The 19,091-nt window shown below is 45.2% G+C and overlaps 2 protein-coding genes across 4 annotated transcripts in view; both read right to left on the bottom strand.

Annotated features, from left to right (window-relative positions):
* The window catches only part of FAM32A (family with sequence similarity 32 member A), a 36,817-nt gene extending 22,963 nt beyond the window's left edge, over window positions 1-13,854 (bottom strand). The window contains exons 1-2 of the mRNA XM_075612981.1: window positions 13,739-13,854; window positions 10,958-11,096 (exon numbers count right to left, since the gene is read on the bottom strand). Coding sequence (XP_075469096.1) covers window positions 10,958-11,096; window positions 13,739-13,812 — 213 coding nt within the window. The 5' untranslated portion in view covers window positions 13,813-13,854. The remainder of the gene's footprint in view (window positions 1-10,957; window positions 11,097-13,738) is intronic.
* The window catches only part of UPF1 (UPF1 RNA helicase and ATPase), a 355,592-nt gene that overhangs the window by 186,215 nt on the left and 150,286 nt on the right, over window positions 1-19,091 (bottom strand). The window lies entirely within an intron of this gene.

Here is a 19,091-nt window from a genome sequence, read left to right as displayed (position 1 = left end):
AGGAAAACGCATATAAAAAGGTACTGATGAGATGGTACCTCACCCCACTGAAATTATCAAGGTTTGTGCCAGGATACTCCCCGCTGTGTCCAAAACAGTGTGGAGAATCAGCCGACCTGATGCACATGCTGTGGTCTTGCCCCCGTATCTCACCCATTTGGGAAGAAATTAGAAATTGGATCCAGAGGATTTTTGATCTCACAATTCCCCCGGACCCGTGGCTGTTCCTTCTGAATAGACCATGGCCGGGACTCTCTAAAACTGGTAATAAATTAGTTGCACATTTCGCAACCGCAACGCGGTGCGAGATCGCAGCTATGTGAAAACAACCCGAAATCCCAAATATCCCTAAGATTCGAAATCGAATGTGGTACATATGCCAGATGGAGAAATTAACGAGTTTGGTTAATGACACTGGTGATAAATATCTAAAAGTCTGGTCGCCCTGGTTGGAACAGACAGATATCCCGGGGATAGAGGTCACCACAATCTGGCAATAATAGTTCAAAATGCGTTTTCACTCGAAGGACGGGAGCATTGCAGTAGGCAACTTAGGCACCCACAGGGAAGCAATAGGACATAAGAGACCTAAGAGCTAAGTCGACAAGAGCTGAGGGATGATGCAAATCATGATCTAAATACTGTGTGTGTGTATGCATGTGTGTGTGTGTGTGTGTATGCATGTGTGTGTATGCATGTGTGTATGTGTATGTGCGTGTGCGCGTGTATGCATGTGTGTGTGTATGTGTATGTGTGTGTGTGTGTGTGTGTATGCATGTGTATGCATGTGCGCGCGCGTGCGAATATATTTATCAAAGTTGCACAATGTTAATAAATAATTTATTCTCACAACATGTCTTTTTTTTAATTTTTAAAATATTATATAATATACACACACACAGTTTCCCCAGTGACACACAAACACACAGACAACTTCAAAGTGACACACACACTGAAAGCTACCAAGTGACACACACACACAGTGATACCCGCCTCCCAAGCGCTTGCTGTCTCCTCTGTCAGGACAGCAAAAAGCTCCTGGTAGAGCGAGCGGCAGCAAGCGAGAGCGAGCAGCAGCACCTAAGCGCTTACTATGTCCCAGGCCTAACTTTACATTTATCTGTAGTAAACCTCACCTGTCATTTACCTGCCCAAGTTACCAGTCTCTCTAAGTCCTTCTGGAGAGAAATTACATCCTGCTCTGATTCTACTACCTTATACAATTTAATATCATCAAAGATGGAGAATAACAAATATTCAAGTCCTTGAACATTTGGGTAACAGTGATCATAACATGGTCTCATTTGAAATAAATCAAAAAACAGATTACTTGGGTTCAACAAAGACCTTAAACTTTATAAAGGTAGATTTTAATAAACTGAGGTATAATCTACAAGTAACACAATGGGATGATGTTTTTGCAGGGAAAAAATGTAGAAGATAAATGGGCAGTCTTTAAAACATTGTTAGAAAAGCACACTTATCAGTGTATACCCTTGGGTAATAAGAATAAAAGAAATAAGTCAAAACCAATGTGGCTAAATAAACAGGTAGGGGAGGAAATGGACAAGAAGAGGAAGGCGTTTAGATTCTTTAAGTCAGAAGGGACAGAGGCATCATATCAAAATGATAAGTAATGTAACAAAAATTGCAAAAGGGCAATCAAATTAGCAAAAAGGGATAATGAAAAAAGGATTTCAATAGAAAGTAAGGTCAACCCTAAAATGTTCTTTAAGTACCTTAATAACAATAAAATGAGAAATGAAACTATAGTTTCATCAGTGTGAGATGGGCAGGCAGATTGGAGATAAGGAAAAAGCAGAGGAATTACACAAATTATTTGCCTCTGTGTTTACCAGGGAAGAATCAAAGTTCAATAGTAGTGCCGCAGGAGGAAGCCACAACCTCCATATTAATGAATAACTGAGGAAGAAGTTCATAAGCGACTTGAAAAAAAATTAAGTAAATAAGGCACCTGGCCCCGATGGCATACATGCAAGAGTTCTTAAGGTGTTAAGCTCAGTAATAGCCAAACCATTATATTTAATATTCAAGGACTCCATTTCCACAGGCTCAGTACCACAAGATTGGCGTAAAGCAGATGTGGTGCCTATATTTAAAAAGGGAACTAGATCACAACCGGGGAATTACAGACCTGTAAGCCTGACTTCAATAGTGGGGAAACAACTTGAAGGTTTAATACAGGATAATATTCAGGAATACCTAATGGAAAACAAAATTATTAGTAATAGTCAGCATGGATTTATGAACGATAGATCATGCCAAACTAACCTTAGGGTGAGTCCCCAGTCCTCACTGTGGCACGCGTGCCCGGCGGGGGGGCGGTGCGTGCACAGCGCTGCACCGCGATCTGCGGGGAGAGGGAAGGTTTGCAACGGGAGGGGGCCTGGCGGTGGGTTTGCGGGGCGTGGCCATGACATCCCACGGCCGGTTCGCCCTCATTGGCTGAACCGCCGGCGGGGGCGTGGCCACACCTCCGTTGCAAACACTAAACTCAAATTCCCCTGCCTGCCTGAAAACCTGTCTCGCACCGCTGGGGAAAGGTGCGCGACAAGGTAGGAACTGGGACCGGAGGTACTGGGGGGGCGGGACTTGATCGCACAGCGCACGCCGAGGCGTGCGCTGTAGTAGTTAGTGGGACCGCAGCCTTATTTGTTTCTTTGAGGAGGCAAGTAGGAATTTAGACCAGGGTAATGGAGTTGATGTGGTCTACTTAGATTTTGCAAAGGCTTTTGATACGGTTTCACACAAGAGGTTAGCGTACAAAATAAAGAAAATTGGACTCAGTAATACAATATGCACCTGGATTGAAAACTGGTTAAAGGACAGACAACAGAGGGTTGTCATAAATGGAACTTTTCCAGGTTGGGCTAAAGTCGTGAGTGGAGTACCTGAGGGATCGGTACTGGGACCCCTGCTTTTTAACTTGTTTATTAATGACCTTGAGGTTGGGATCGAGAGCAAAGTGTCCATCTTTGCCGACAATACTAAATTGTGTAAGGTAGTAGAATCAAAGCAGGATATAATTTCCCTTCACAGAAAAAAAACACACTGATTTGCACTCGGCCTATAATAAAGCAAACAGTAGTTAGGGAACTAATTGCTCCCAGCATACACTTGATGCAATAGCCAGGGGGGATAGAAACCCAAAAAACAATACAATTTTATAATATACTTATAACTCTTCTAGGTGCAAAAAAATATTAAAATCATCTAAAACCACTGAAGTATGCCTTATTTGTGGAAAATATATATATAGTTATGGTAAGTAAAAAAAGTAACAAAAACCCTCCACAGCAAAGCATACAGCAAATGTAAATATACTGCATTCAGTATATTTACATTTGAGATATATATATATATATATATATATATATATATATATATATATATATATATATCTAGCAGAAAATAGCCGTGTTAGTCCAGTTGCGATAGTGCAGAATAAATGAGTTCTTCAGTATTAGGTGATACCTTTTTTATTGGACTAACAATTTATGTCATAGGACAAGCTTCCGAGTGTTATCCTCTCTTCTTCAGGTATCACCTAATACTGAAGAACAATATAAATATAAATATATATATACATATATATATATATACACATATATATACACATATATATACACATATATATACACATATATATACACACACACACACACACACACACACACACACACACACACACACACACACACACGTTCCAGTGAACGCATAATGATGTACCTTATAGTTTGTGATAGGGTGTTGCTAATATCAAATTATTGATCGACACCTACAGGTATGTATAAATGAGGTAGGTATATGCTCGTTCACAGGACATTTGAGCAAGAACAATCACAGAGACTGTAGTTGGTGACAACTCAGGGTGTAATGTAGTCAGATTATCTGTACTATTCACATGAATACTCCCAATGAGTTGAATAGAGAATATACACACACAAAAAAAGGGCATATATGCCTATATGTAAGCAATGACTCTCTCAAAATAACGCTTGCCACAGTGTATCAGTAAGGTACAGGTCACACAGTGTTGTGTTTCAATGCTGTAACCAGTAGTCATAGAACTGACACAAATGTAGCTGTCACAAGATAGAACTGTTAGACGACGACATATTTCGTCACAAAAGCAGGGGAAATGAGCCAACGTTTTTATGAGCGGGGTTATAGTAAGGGAGTGGTAAAGAAGGCCTATCAGCGAGCACTCCACACACAGAGAGATACACTCCTAACCAAACACAAAAGAAGGAATGAGAATAAGGAAGTGATACGTTTTATTAGCACTTATAATACACAGTGGAACGATCTCAAACGTATTTTCACAAAACATTGGCATCTCCCGACTGAGGATGTGGACTTGGTTGAGGTACTGAATCCATCTCCTACACTTACCAGTAGGAGATCAAGAAACATCAAAGACCGAGTGGTTCAAAGCCATTATCAATCTGTTCCTACAAGGACGTGGCTGAATCATAAACCACAGGGATCCTATCCTTGTGGTAGATGTAAAGCATGTGCCTTTATATCCCCATAAAAACTTTTACAGATACAAAAACAAAACAAACAGAACCTATTCAAGACCAGAGATTTTATCAACTGTACCAGCAGAGGGATCATTTATCTCATTACATGTGCATGTGACAAAATTTACATAGGCAAGACCTACCGACAACTAAAGGTTCGCATTTTAGAACATTTAGGATCCATACGGAATGGCCACGATACACTGGTGGCCAGACATGTTAATGGTATGCATCATGGAGACTGTAAGACATTACACTTTGCAGGGTTAGAACAAGTACCCCTGGAGCCACGTAAAGGAGATTGGAATAAACTCCTGCAAAAAGAATGCCGATGGATCTTTAATTTGAAGACACTGAGCCCATTGGGACTAAATGAGGGATTTATATATTCACTATTCATTTAGTCTCAATACCTTATCCATTCTATGCTCTATGGTGATTATGTATTTAGCTAGTTAATATATGATAATATCTAGAAGAACCGTATTGACCTTAGGGGCGGCTCATGTAGAGAGTTCACATTCCTACACAATCAGGATACAATCACTACCCCAGGGAACTTATACATTTAGCAAGCTGGATTCATATGTCATTGTGGCTTATTATGCTATTTATGTGCATTTGTTATGTACATGGTTAATCCCAATTCTGCTGGTACTTTCTAATATATTACATCTGCTCTGGTGTTCTGTCCTGTTTCAAGTTTTGTTATACGAGTACTAATGAGTATAGTACTGGGACTCATGATCTTGTAGAGATGCCTGTCAGAGATCACAGGCATGCACTATTCATTATATCTAACACAACAATGAATAAAATGTTGTGTTTTTGTCTCCTAATTATGATTAGGAACATAGTGAGATAAGATTAATAGGGACGCTTAAGTGGTACTAAACACGCCCAGAATCCCGCCCCCAGGAGGGGTATATATAAACCCTATTAACGGGAGTAAATGTACACTCCTCCCCCTTGAAGCGCCGGTTGGCGGCGCAAAACGATCGTCGGGTTGTTGGCGACGCACTGACTGACGTCAGCCTTTTTGGAGTAGTATGCCGGGCAAGATACTAAGCAGACGCCGGACAAACGGTTGTATGAATTCCGGTATCGAAAGGGATTTCACTGCGTAGATTCATTAGTATTTAGCTTTTTCAATTTCAGAGCTGTTATCATATAGCGTCCTGCGCTTAAAAGGGATATTAGCCCCTGTATGGCAGGAATAACTATCTGCTAGACACAAGCTCAGTTGTTTCACACATACAGCCATGGCCCCTTTTATTCTCCATCACCACCGCATTTTTCCGGGATTTTTTCCGAATGCCACGCACTTCACCGCGTTCATGCCGCATTCTGACCGCATTCATACCGCATTCATAGCCGCGGTTGAAGTGTTTATTGATAATGGATCGGATTAAATTGCTTGCAATTCTTCGCGTGTCCGCCAGATGGCAGATATTCATGAATTGTAATGCGCATGCGCTTCAGTAATGTGTCGACTTGCAGGTGTTTCGTTGAATACCACAGTGGTCTATTGTAAATTGGCCTTGGGACTGAAGGAAGAAGTTACAATAATGTATCAATTTAGGCTTTTCATATTAAAAAAAGACAAGCACAGTTTCCGGTCTGGTTATTGTCCTGAGCGTCACGCCATGAGTGTTCAAGTGCAGTCCGTGTTCCAAAAACCCGACAGAACGTACGCTTATTTAATATGGGCCGCGATTAATGCAACAGATGATAAGATGGCAACAGTTGTACAAATTTATCAGTATTTTATCGAAAACTATGACTTTTACAAATTTTCGCCAGCTCCTCATGTGTGGAAGCGTGCAATAAGGAAAAAGTTATGTAGCGATCCATGATTTTTTCGTATTGATCCCGATTTTATTGGAGGGTATTGGTGTGTATCAGCGGGTTTTCCCCGTATCTATGATCATGCAGACGGCAAAAGCCGAAAAGGTCGTGTTAAAACCAAGTAAGAAACGTCAGTCGCTGGCAAGCAATGCGCCAGCACCAGTACCGGCTTCCAATTGGGGTGGGGGGGGGTTGGGTGAGTCATGCTCAGTAATCAGCTAGCTCCCATCTCAAAGAGGATTACACGTAGGCGCATAGAGAGGTGATGCTCGGCTAGGGACGGATTAAAAACACAATGGCAAGCTTCAGAAATTGAATGACTGTCGATAAGAGTTTCAAATCCTTGAGCGAGCCTTGTGTGTGTGCATGGGGGAGGGGGGTACAGGGTACAGCTGCATGAAGGATTACATTAGATCTACTGCAGTTCAAAGAAATTGCATATTTTCAAAAGGCAGGAATGTGATTGAAACAAGAAAGACACACATTCAAAGGAATGGTGTGGGAGAGGTGTACTGTACTGTAGATAAGATAAGAAGTTGAAATACTGCAGTGCAGTAAATTATCGTGTGTGTGAGGGGGCGAGCGAGGGAAGAGCGCTGTATATGCCGAAATGTGACACTGTTACAGCACACGCCACACGCCTATGCGTTTCAACAATGTTCAAATGAGACATACAGCACTGCACATGCATGTATAAATATGCAAATTTACAATTACTGCGCGCGCCCACGTAGACTGTGTACGGACGTAGGTTGAACTGCTAAAGTATTAGACTTCGAAGACAACAGCTCGCGAACGCCCCCCTGAGTTTTTAGACGGTATTGCAGTTTTGCAGACAGCGATAATAAAATGCTAATATTACGAGCGCTAAAATAACGCAATTCACTCCAGACCAAAAAAAAACATATCTGCCCGCGATTATCAGAGCGCCGCGGATCCAGCCGCATTAGGATACAGGCGGCCGCCACTGTAAGCATATATATGGTGTGTGACAGCTACATCTGTGTCAGTTCTATGACTATTGGTTACAGCATTGAAACTCAACACTGTGTGACCTGTACCTTACTGATACACTGTGGCAAGCGTTATTTTGAGAAAGTCACTGCTTACATATAGGCATATATGCCCTTTTTGTGTGTGTGTGTATATTCTCTAAACTCATTGGGAGTATTCATGTGAATAGTACAGATAATCTGACTACATTACACCCTGAGTTGTCACCAACTACAGTCTCTGTGATTGATTGTTCTTGCTCAAATGTCCTGTGAACGAGCACATACCTACCTCATTTATACATACCTGTGTTGATCAATTTGATATTAGCGACACCCTATCATCACAAACTATAAGGTATTGTTGTACATCATTACGCGTTCACTGGAACAAGGATACATACATACATAATAATAATAATAATAATAATAGCATGTTCTTGTATAATAAAGGGGATGGACATTCTAACTTATGAGGAGAGGCTAGCTAAATTAGATTTATTTACATTAGAAAAGAGGCGTCTAAGAGGGGATATGATAACTATATACAAATATATTCGGGGACAAAACAAGGAGCTTTCAAAAGAACTATTCATCCCACGGGCAGTACAAAGGACTCGGGGCCATCCCTTAAGGTTGGAGGAAAGGAAATTTCACCAGCAACAAAGGAAAGGGTTCTTTACAGTAAGGGTAGTTAGAATGTGGAATTCTTTACCCATGGAGACTGTGATGGCAGATACAATACATTTGTTCAAAAAAAGTTTGGACATCTTTTTAGATAGGACAGGTATACAGGGATATACCAAATAAGTATACATGGGAAGGATGTTGATCCAGGGATTAATCCGATTGCCAATTCTTGGAGTCAGGAAGGAATTTATTATTCCCATTATGAGATATCATTGGATGATATAACACTGGGGTTTTTTGTTTGCCTTCCTCTGGATCAATAAGCAAGTATAGATATAGGATAAAGTATCTGTTGCCTAAATTTAACATAGGCTGAACTTGATGGACGTGCGTCATTTTTCAACCTCATCTACTCTGTAACTATGATGCCAACCTCAAGGTCATTAATAAACAAGTTAAGAAGCAGGGGTCCCAGTACCGATCCCTGAGGTACTCCACTCACGACTTTAGCCCAACCTGAAAAAGTTCCATTTATAACAACCCTCTGTTGTCTGTCCTTCAACCAGTTTTCAATAAAAGTGCAAATATTTTTACTGAATGCAATTTGCTTTATTTTGTACACCAACCTCGTGTGGAACCGTATCAAAAGCCTTTGCAAAATCTAAGTAGACCACATCAACTGCATTACCCTGGTCTAAATTCCTACTTACCTCCTCAAAGAAACAAATAAGGTTAGTTTGGCATGATCTATCCTTCATAAATCCATGCTGGCTATTACTAATAATTTTGTTTTCCATTACGTCTTCCTGAAAATTAACCCCTATTAAACCTTCAAGTAGTTTCCCCACTATTGAAGTCAGGCTTACAGGTCTGTAATTCCCTGGTTGTGATCTAGCTCCCTTTTTAAATATAGGGACCACAACATCTTCATTACGCCAATCTTGTGGTACTGAGCCTGTGGAAATGGAGTGCTTGAATATTAAATGTAATGGTTTGGCTATTACTGAACTTAACTCCTTAAGAACTCTTGTATGTATGCCATCGGGCCAGGTGCCTTATTTACTTTAATTTTATCAAGTCGCCTATGAACTTTGTTCTCAGTTAACCAATTGTTCATTAATATAGGAGGTTGTGGCATCCTCCTGCAGCACTACTATTGAAATGGATTCATCCCTGGTAAAAACAGAGGCAAAGAATTTGTTTAATACCTCTGCTTTATCCTTTTCTACAATAATCGGCCTGCACATCTCACACTGAAAGGGTCCTATATTTTCTTTTCTGATTTTTTTCTTATTAAGATACTTAAAGAACTTTAGGGTTGATCTTACTTTCTATTGCAATTGTTTTTTTATTATCCATTTTTGCCAATTTGATTGCCCATTTGCAATTTTTGTTACATTCCTTATAATTCTGATACGATGTCTCTGTCCCTTCTGACTTAAAGAATCTAACGCCTTCCTCTTCTTGTCCATTTCCTCTTCTACCTGTTTATTTAGCCACATTGGTTTTGACTTATTTCTTTTATACTTATTACCCAAGGGTATACACTGATAAGTGTGCTTTTCTAACAACGTTTTAAAGACTGCTCATTTATCTTTTCAAAAATATTATCCCAATGTATTACTTGTAGATTAGTTCTCCGTTTATTAAAATCTGCCTTTCTAAAGTTTAACGTCTGTTGAACCCAAGTAATCTGTTTTTTGATAATTTATTTCAAATGAGACCATCGTCAAAAGAGATCACTGTTACCCACATGTTCCAAGACTTGAATATTTGCGATTACTTCTACATTGTTTGATATTACCAAATCCAGCATTGCCCCTCTCCTGGTTGGTTCCTCATTAATTTGGGTCATGTAATTGTCTTTAAGCATCCCCCAAAAAACTGTTTCCTTTTGTTGTAATGCTAATCTCATTACCCAGTCTGGCTGGATAATTAAAATCACTTATTATGCAAACATGACCTAGTTTTGATGCCTTCTCCATTTGCAAAATTATTTTAGCTTCCTAAATCTCAGATATTTGATGGTTTATAGCACATCCCTACAAACATTTTCTTTATACTTTTACAACCACTGCTAATTTCTATCCACAAGGTCTCTACATTTTCATCATTCCCTTCATAAACATCTTCCCTTATTATAGGTTTTAGATCCGGTTTAACATATAAACATACTCCACCTCCTCTTCTATTTGCTCTATCCTTCCGAAAAAGAGAATAACCCTCTAAATTAACTTTCCAGTCATGAGTTTCATCCCACCATGTTTCAGTAATGCCTATGATATCATACTGCTCCCTTGCAGCTATTAATTCAAGCTCCCCCATTTTATCTGTCAGACTTCTTGCATTAGCAAGCATGCATTTAAGGTTTTTTTCAGCCTGTACTATTATCTTATCTGCTCCTTCCTTTCTGCGCCAACTTGGTTTAGTCTTTAGAAGTTTTCTAGTATTATCTCTATTTACTATGGGTATCTCACTGCTTGACAAACTCACACTTGCCCCCATTCTACCTCCATAACCCCTTGTTTCCTCCTTTAATTCTGTTTAGTCCGTTATCTGATTCATTCCCTCCATCCTAGTTTAAAATATCCTGCAACTTTTTAATATTCTCCCCCCTAGCACAGAAGATCCCCCTTCATTGAGGTGCAATCCGTCCGAGCATCAAGATTGCGCCTTGTTCTGAAGACCAAGTCTATAATATACAGTAGCTCAAGTAATAGAAACAGTAAAGCAGGCGAGAATAACATTCTTCAATGAGTCTGTCCGAAACAATAGCATCATTTTGTCCCACAGGTGGATAACAAATGACAGGAGGGGGATCTCAGATTGCAGACTTTCAGCTACCCTTCAAATTTTGAAAAAAAAGTGTACAACATAAAAGCCGTAAAAAAAAAAAAAAAATAAAAAAAAAATTAATAAGAGCTTATTTCATTTTCTCACCCTTTTTTCTTGCATTTTTTCAAAAGCTAGTTGCGCTGGGGTCCTTTCATCCAAAGCAGGCTTCTTTGTCTCCTCTTCGTTGTTATTGCTGGTCATAATCTGTTGCATCTTATTTTTATCTTTGTCTTTCCTCTTCTTCCTGCAAAGTAATTTATGAGGCTCACTAAGTAAATAAATGCATTTGGTCTTATACAGGAATGTGACGACATGCTAAAAAAATATATGAATTAAAGAAAAAATATATAAATACAATCTCATGTAGCCAGCTACAAAACAAATAGGTTTTCCTAAAATAATCTAACCATGTTAAAAGCAGATTTGATTTATTTTGTTTAGCTTTTGTTTTTATTTACCTTTAGCCCATCCTGTCCTTATGAATGAGCGAATAGTGGGTGAAATGCTGTGCTAACTTCGCTACAGCGACAAGAGCAGCAAGAGGAGGGATCAAACCCTCCCAAATTTTAGCTCACCGTGTTTACAAACTTAGAAAATGGTTTTAAAATACCTCTAGGTGTTATATTTTGACAAAAGGGCACCATTCACCCATATATTAATCCGATTCCTGAAGAAGCCACAGCGAAACGCGTAGAATCGATCTGCTGTGAGAGGTAACTGAGCTGGGGAGAACATTGGAGCTAGGTGCTGGCACGGAGACGGACACACAGGGCAGCTTCTTCCGCCCCGACCCGAGACGTCACAGGACGTGACGCGGATACACGTGACGCACGCGGAAGTGCTCCGCCGCTCCTGGAGACACCGGCACTCTCTACAACAGCTGTCCTCTCCCTCGAACGTATAGCATATTGGAAATGTGAGTGCATCATGCATATGTTTGTTCATTGCTGCTAATACATTATTTAGACTATACTGTACCATTGTGCGTTCTCTCTTTTCTTCTACATAAATCTTGGGAGTTAAAACCTGACCACAAACAAGCTTCCTGACACGTTATCAAGACACCACTCTGAGGGGGAATCCATTAAAGGGCTCCTATCAGAGAGAGAAGTGTCTCTGATACGCCTTATATTGACATTGTCAATTGTGAGTACCACCATTGCAGAGTTATTTTGAGACTTCATTTGTTTATACCATCTGCACTATTATATATTTTTTCTTTCATGTTCACGAGACACACAGCGCTCCGCTCAAATTGCCAACCTACCCATATATAACCCTAATTATTATATTCTAACTCCCCCACTTTATTATTTTTTTTTTTTAAAGAGCAGGACAGGGCAACATGCAAACCTTATGGGAGTTAAACTCATAGGCTTCCAGGGGGATTGCGGCTTTCATCTGGAGTTCACAGTATTTAACAAAAATTAATTTGTGCATAACTATAAGTCTATACCTGGTGCCTGAGAGATAGTGAACAATATTACCAATATGGATTGCTGTATTAAATAATTTTACATCCTGGTGTCATTGTGAAGCAGGGATGGAGGCAGTTCGAGTTGCCCTATAATGTTCTACCTATGCCCAATTGAGAACATAATGGGGCCATGCTTAACTACCTATGTAAACCAGATCACATTCATATTTAATGTTTCTTTATTATGGTGTGAAGTGGACCTGGTTTTAACCCATTGCATACATTTGGAATTAGCCCCAAACAATCCTCATTAAATCAGTCCCTAATATATGAAAAATAAATAAATCAACACACACTGTAGTCTGTCATTAAATTAATTGATCTAGTAACAGTCATGTTTAAGTTAGTTTCATGAAATACTGCCAAGGTCCCTGTAAACTAAACAGGTCCACTCAAAACACCACCATTCCCCCTTCACACACTAAATCAGACCACAACACCCCATATCAGCAGTTCTACCTGCTCCTCATAATACTGGGACTAAAGGAATAAACCTTTCTGATGGCAGATGAGTGTCCAAAAGAAATGTAAGGTGATCATTGAAGGTCCCAAGAGGAACTTAAACGGGCCACCCTAAACTTCTCCACACAAAGTACTCAAGTTCATGAATGTAACCTTCTCAAGTCCAGCTATGCCTGCAACGCAAGAATAAAAGGGATTTAGAATAGTACTATGAAACGCTGCTTTCTGGTTCAATTGAAAAACACACATCCTCATCATTGCACTTCGCCTTGCCCCTAAAGGCATTCAGATATTAAACATACTTGCTGCCAAATAAACAAATACATTCCTAGGTGAATTTATAGAGCTGTTAAAAACCCACAAGACGAGCTTTATGGAGTCAATCCTGATCAAAGCTGACACACACTCACACACTCACTCACACAGTACCGGGGGCGGCGAGCGCAGGGGGAGGGGGCGGCGAGCGCAGGGGGAGGGGGCGGCGAGCGCAGGGGGAGGGGGCGGCGAGCGCAGGGGGAGGGGGCGGCGAGCGCAGGGAGAGACGGGAGAGGGCGGCGAGCGCAGGGAGAGAAGGGAGAGGGCTGCGAGCGCAGGGAGAGAGGGGAGAGGGCTGCGAGCGCAGGGAGAGAGGGGAGAGGGCAGGGAGAGAGGGGAGAGGGCAGGGAGAGAGGGGAGAGGGCAGGGAGAGAGGAGAGAGGGGAGAGGGCAGGGAGAGAGGGGAGAGGGCAGGGAGAGAGGGTCGAGGGCAGGGAGAGAGGGTCGAGGGCAGGGAGAGAGGGTCGAGGGCAGGGAGAGGGCAGCGAGCGCAGGGAGAGAGGGGAGAGGGTAGTGAGCGCAGGTGCCGTCAATCAATGTGTGGCAGAGAAAGAGTCTGTGTGAGTCCTCTTCTCCGGCAACAGAGGGGTTATAACAACAAATAAGCCTGCGTGTTCCCGCCAGTAACTTACTTCTTTCCCAGCCCCAGGTCTCCGCCGCCTTTCAGCTTTAAAGGCCCTTTCTGCACCTTCTCGTACTCCGCCATGATGCGCTATCACCCTTCACGCTTCCGCATTCCCCTGTGCGCATGTGCGGGAGCAGGTGGCGTAACGGAATGACGTGGCTGTTGCTTCAGGGTGATATATAGGTTAGGCTGTTGCTTCAGGGTGATATAGGTTAGGCTGTTGCTAGGGTGATATATAGGTTAGGCTGTTGCTAGAGTGATATAGGTTAGGCTGTTGCTAGGGTGATATATAGGTTAGGCTGTTGCTAGAGTGATATAGGTTAGGCTGTTGCTAGAGTGATATAGGTTAGGCTGTTGCTAGGGTGATATATAGGTTATGCTGTTGCTAGGGTGATATATAGGTTAGGCTGTTGCTAGGGTGATATATAGGTTAGGCTGTTGCTAGAGTGATATAGGTTAGGCTGTTGCTAGGGTGATATATAGGTTAGGCTGTTGCTAGAGTGATATAGGTTAGGCTGTTGCTAGGGTGATATAGGTTAGGCTGTTGCTAGGGTGATAAATAGGTTAGGCTGTTGCTAGGGTGATATATAGGTTAGGCTGTTGCTAGAGTGATATAGGTTAGGCTGTTGCTAGAGTGATATAGGTTAGGCTGTTGCTAGGGTGATATAGGCTAGGCTGTTGCTAGGGTGATATACAGGGCAGTGGATATTCACAGTTGAGTGCAAATAGCCGCACGGCTATTCACCGTTGAGTGCAAATAGCCGCACGGCTATTCACCGTTGAGTGCAAATAGCCGCACGGCTATTCGCACTCAGTAGGAAATAAAATGGAAACAAATAAACATCCCAGCCAGGAATCGAACCCTGGTCCACTATGCAAACAGCCTGGAGCATAACCACTGAGCTATAAGACTTTCTGATGTGTTTTCGATGAATAAAGGCATAGAAACCTACTGACATTACAGTGTTCATAACAGTTCGGCTATTTGCACTCAGTTAAGTTGAGTGCAAATAGCCGCACGGCTATTCGCACTCAGTAGGAAATAAAATGGAAAAAAAAGACAGAACACTCTCCTATTGACATTCTATACCCCCTGCATCTGTAATCAGTGCGGCTTTAGGCTGAGTCCCCAGTCAGCACTGTGACACGCGCCCGGCGGGGGGGGGGGGGGGGGCGGCACATGAACAGCGCTAGACCGCAATCTGCGGTCTGAGGGGAGAGAGAAAGTTTGTGACGGGAGGGGGTGTGGCGGTAGGTTTGTGGGGACGGAGCCATGACGTCCCGAGGCTGGTTCGCCCTCATTGGCTGAACCTCCGGCGGGGGCGTGGCCACGCCTCCGTCACAAATTCCAATCTCAAACTCCCCTGCCTGCCTGAAAACCTGTCGCGCACCGCTGGGGAAAGGTGCGCGACAAGGTAGGGACTGGGACCGAAGGAACTGGGTGGGCGGAGCTTGATCGCACAGGCGTGCGCTGTAATAGTTAGTGGGACCGCAGCCTTAGGAGCCGCTTCCGCATGCGTGAGGAGGCGGCTGTGGAAATGCAGGCGACAGGCAAGTTTAAATATACGCGCTGAGGGGAGCGGAGGAGCGGTCACGTGACAGCAAACATCCAATGGGGATGAGGGACTAGCCCCACCTCCCGCCCCACCTCCGCCACACCTTTGCCCCGCCCTCAAAGCGCGCTCACTGCCTCACCTGTCAGGCCACAAAAAAGCACCAGCTTCTGCAGGCGAGGCAGAGCAGGAGCGCGGCCCGAGGCACCATGCCCGAGTCCTTAGGCCTCGGGCATGGTCATCGCTTAGCGCTGACCCGTGCTGAGGCACGCTGCTGCTCGGCACTGAGCCCCTGCAGCCGCAATGAGAGCGGCTTTAGCAGGGGCTCGCGCACGCTTCCGCATGCCTGCGGAAGCGTGTCTTAAGAAATCTTTAGTTTCTTAGCTTGCCGGAGCGCAGGGCCGCTCACGTGACCGGCCCTGCGCGCCGGCAAGCGGGGAAATGTAAAATTTCCCTAAGCCCTATGCTTCCACTCGGCACTGAGCCCCTACAGCTGCAATGAGAGCGGCTTTAGTAGGGGCTCGCCTACGCTTCCGCGCGCTTGCGGAAGCGTAGGTTTTAGGGAAATTTTACATTTCCCCGCATGCCGGCGCGCAGGGCCGGTCACGTGAGCGGTTCGCCGAATGAGGGCGAACCAGCTCCGTGACGTCACTTGCCCGCCCACCGACACGCCCCCGACGCACCCCCGGACGGAGCGCTGTCTAAGGCCAGGGAAAGCACCTGCATTCCCTGAGCCTCAGCGCGCCTCCGCACGCCAGCAGGAACCCTGGCCGAGGCCTTATGTGTCTGGCCAGGGTGAGCATCGGGGCTTGAGACGCTTGCAGAGCAAGCAAAATTGAATTTGCCGCCTCCAAGCGCGTCACGTAAGCGGTTCACCTAATGAGGGTGAACCAGCTCAGTGCCGTTGTGGCCGCGCCCCCAGATGAGCGTGCACCTAGCCACAAATTGCACGGCCGAGCAGGGCGCAGCGCTCTTGTGCCAGCACGCCACGCTCCCTCTCAGGCCGCAGCCTAAGGCTTAGTCCATAGAGACTGAAGCCGTGCGGAGGCGCGCTGACGCTGAGCGAAAGCGGTGCTTTCCATGGCCTTAGAGCGCGCACCGTCCGTGGGCGTGTCTGGGGGCGGGCCAGTGACGTCACGGAGCTGGCTCGCCCTCATTGGGCGAACCGCTCACGTGACCAGCCCTGCGCTCCGGCAAGCTAAGAAACTAAAGATTTCTTAAGACACGCTTCCGCAGGCTCAGTGCCGAGCAGCAGCGTGCCTCAGCACGGGTCAGCGCCTAAGCGATGACCATGCCCGAGGCCTAAGGACTCGGGCATGGTGCCTCGGGCCGCACTCCTGCTCTGCCTCGCCTGCAGAAGCTGGTGCTTTTTTGTGGCCTGACAGGTGAGGCAGTGAGCGCGCTTTGAGGGCGGGGCAAAGGTGTGGCGGAGGTGGGGCGGGAGGCGGGGCTAGTCCCTCATCCCCATTGGATGTTTGCTGTCACGTGACCGCTCCTCCGCTCCCCTTAGCGCGTATATTTAAACTTGCCTGTCGCCTGCATTTCCACACGCCTCCGCACGCATGCGGAAGCGGCTCCTAAGGCTGCGGTCCCACTAACTATTACAGCGCACGCCTGTGCAATCAAGCTCCGCCCACCCAGTTCCTCCGGTCCCAGTCCCTACCTTGTCGCGCACCTTTCCCCAGCGGTGCGCGACAGGTTTTCAGGCAGGCAGGGGAGTTTGAGATTGGCATTTGTGACGGAGGCGTGGCCACGCCCCCGCCGGAGGTTCAGCCAATGAGGGCGAACCAGCCGCGGGACGTCATGGCCCCGTCCCCACAAAGCTACCGCCACGCCCCCTCCCGTCACAAACTTTCTCTCTCCCCTCAGACCGCAGATCGCGGACTAGCGCTGGGCATGAACCCCGCCGGGCGCGTGTCACAGTGCTGACTGGGGACTCAGCCTAAAGCCGCGCTGATTACAGATGCAGGGGGTATAGAATGTCACTAGGGGAGTGTTCTGTCTTTTTTTTCCATTTTATTTCCTACTGAGTGCGAATAGCCGTGCGGCTATTTGCACTCAACTGTGAATATCCACTGCTGATATATACAGACTAGGCTGTTGCTTCAGGGTGATATATAGGTTAGGCTGTTCCTGCAGGGTGATATATAGGTTAGGCTGTTCCTGCAGGGTGATATATAGGTTAGGCTGTTGCTTCAGGGAGATATATAGGTTAGGCTGTTGCTTCAGGGAGATATATAGGTTAGGCTGTTGCTTCAGGGAGATATAGCTGTGTGTGCTGTGTAGGGACGAGAGCTTGAGGGCAAATGGGATGCTTTTTAAAAAAAAAAATGTAATTACATTTCCATTGGTAGTTTTAAAGTGTTACAAAACCAGGTGAATCTAAGGAAAGATAATATACCATGTGCCCAAAACAAACTGCGTACAAATTAATGGAAAAAATCAGAGATTAAAAACAGAATAACTAACATGGCCCCCAAACAACAAATGTTAAATAAATCTAGTTTCCACTTGCATCCCCTCTCTATCACACCCCCTTGCTCGCTCTCTCACCCATCTAGCTTCCCAACCCTCTAGTCCTCCTACCTCATAAATTTCACTCCTCTCTCCCTCTTATTTGTACCCCTCCTCCTACCCCTTCCCCTCTTTGTCCTCCCCTTCCTCCTTTCTTACTCTTCCCTTTTTTTTCTCCCTCTCACTCAATCCCCCTCTCTCACTGTTTCCCCCACTAAAACTCTCCCCCCTCCCCTTTTACTTTCTACTTTGTTCAGTGAGGGGGCCGTCTTGAGCCTCCATAAGCTGACTATTATGCATTTTGTTAATGATAGTATACGCATCAAAAATTTGTCTGTACTATTTATGTGTAGCCCTGGTCTCCAGCAGCTCCTGGTGACCCCCCTTCCTTGGAGCAGTGCGGTCGCGGGTGCCGCCGGAGCCAGCGCTGGGCCCGACAGCTGCTTCCAAGGGTGGGGGCCGGAGCAGGGAGCCGCGCGCTACCTCCGAGATGCGGCCGGTTTCCGGGGACGCGATCGCGCCGTTGCTAAGGCCGCGGTTGCGTCGCTAGGGTCCCGGCGGCTTGGGTAGCAGGGCGCCGCCATTGTCATTTTTGTTGCGCATGCGCAGGAGCCCAATAGCACGGGAGGCCCCCAGATAGCTCGCGCATGCGCAGTACAGGACTATCAGCCCCCAGGGTACCCAGGGGTAGAGCCACTTGACACCAGGGAGCCAATAGGGCTAGAGGATGACTCTGCAAGAGCAGATATATACATTTCACGGGCTTGGAGCACGCAGGTCAGTCAGACCCAGGAGCAGCCAAGGAAAGGAGGTAGGGTGCAGGAGTCAGTGACTCCCTGCACTAGGCCAGCAGCCCCCAAGGCCCAAGATAGCTCTGAGTCGCCCAGTAGAGTAAGTGTTGCCAGGGACAGCCCTCAGGATAGGGGCTCTGTCACTTACGTGAGTTGGAGCTGGGGAGCAGAAGGGGAAGGAAGGGTGCAGGGAGCGAGTGAAGCTCCTGCACCGCGTAAGGTCCCCCATATCCCAGGTAGGCCCCAACTCCCCACCAGGTTGGTGGGTAATTGCTAAGGGACGGCCCAAGATAGGGATGCTGCCCTTAGTGAGTGTGTGTGCTGTCTTGTCAGGGTCACGGCTGTCAGTGCTGTGAGGTCTGGCAAGAAGGCACAGGGTTTGTGCAGCACGGTTGCTGCACGCACCCAGTAAGCTGCAGCGCGTTGCTGCAGGCGCTGGGAGTTATCAGTTAGAGTCAGGACCGGGAAGAGTTAGGGGAGCGGAGCAGGCTATTAACCCCTT

This window comes from Ascaphus truei, chromosome 8, assembly GCF_040206685.1.
Source record: "Ascaphus truei isolate aAscTru1 chromosome 8, aAscTru1.hap1, whole genome shotgun sequence".
NCBI classification, from domain to species: Eukaryota; Metazoa; Chordata; class Amphibia; order Anura; family Ascaphidae; genus Ascaphus; species Ascaphus truei.
Note: the sequence above shows the minus strand (reverse complement) of the source record. Positions and strands in the feature narration are given on the sequence as shown.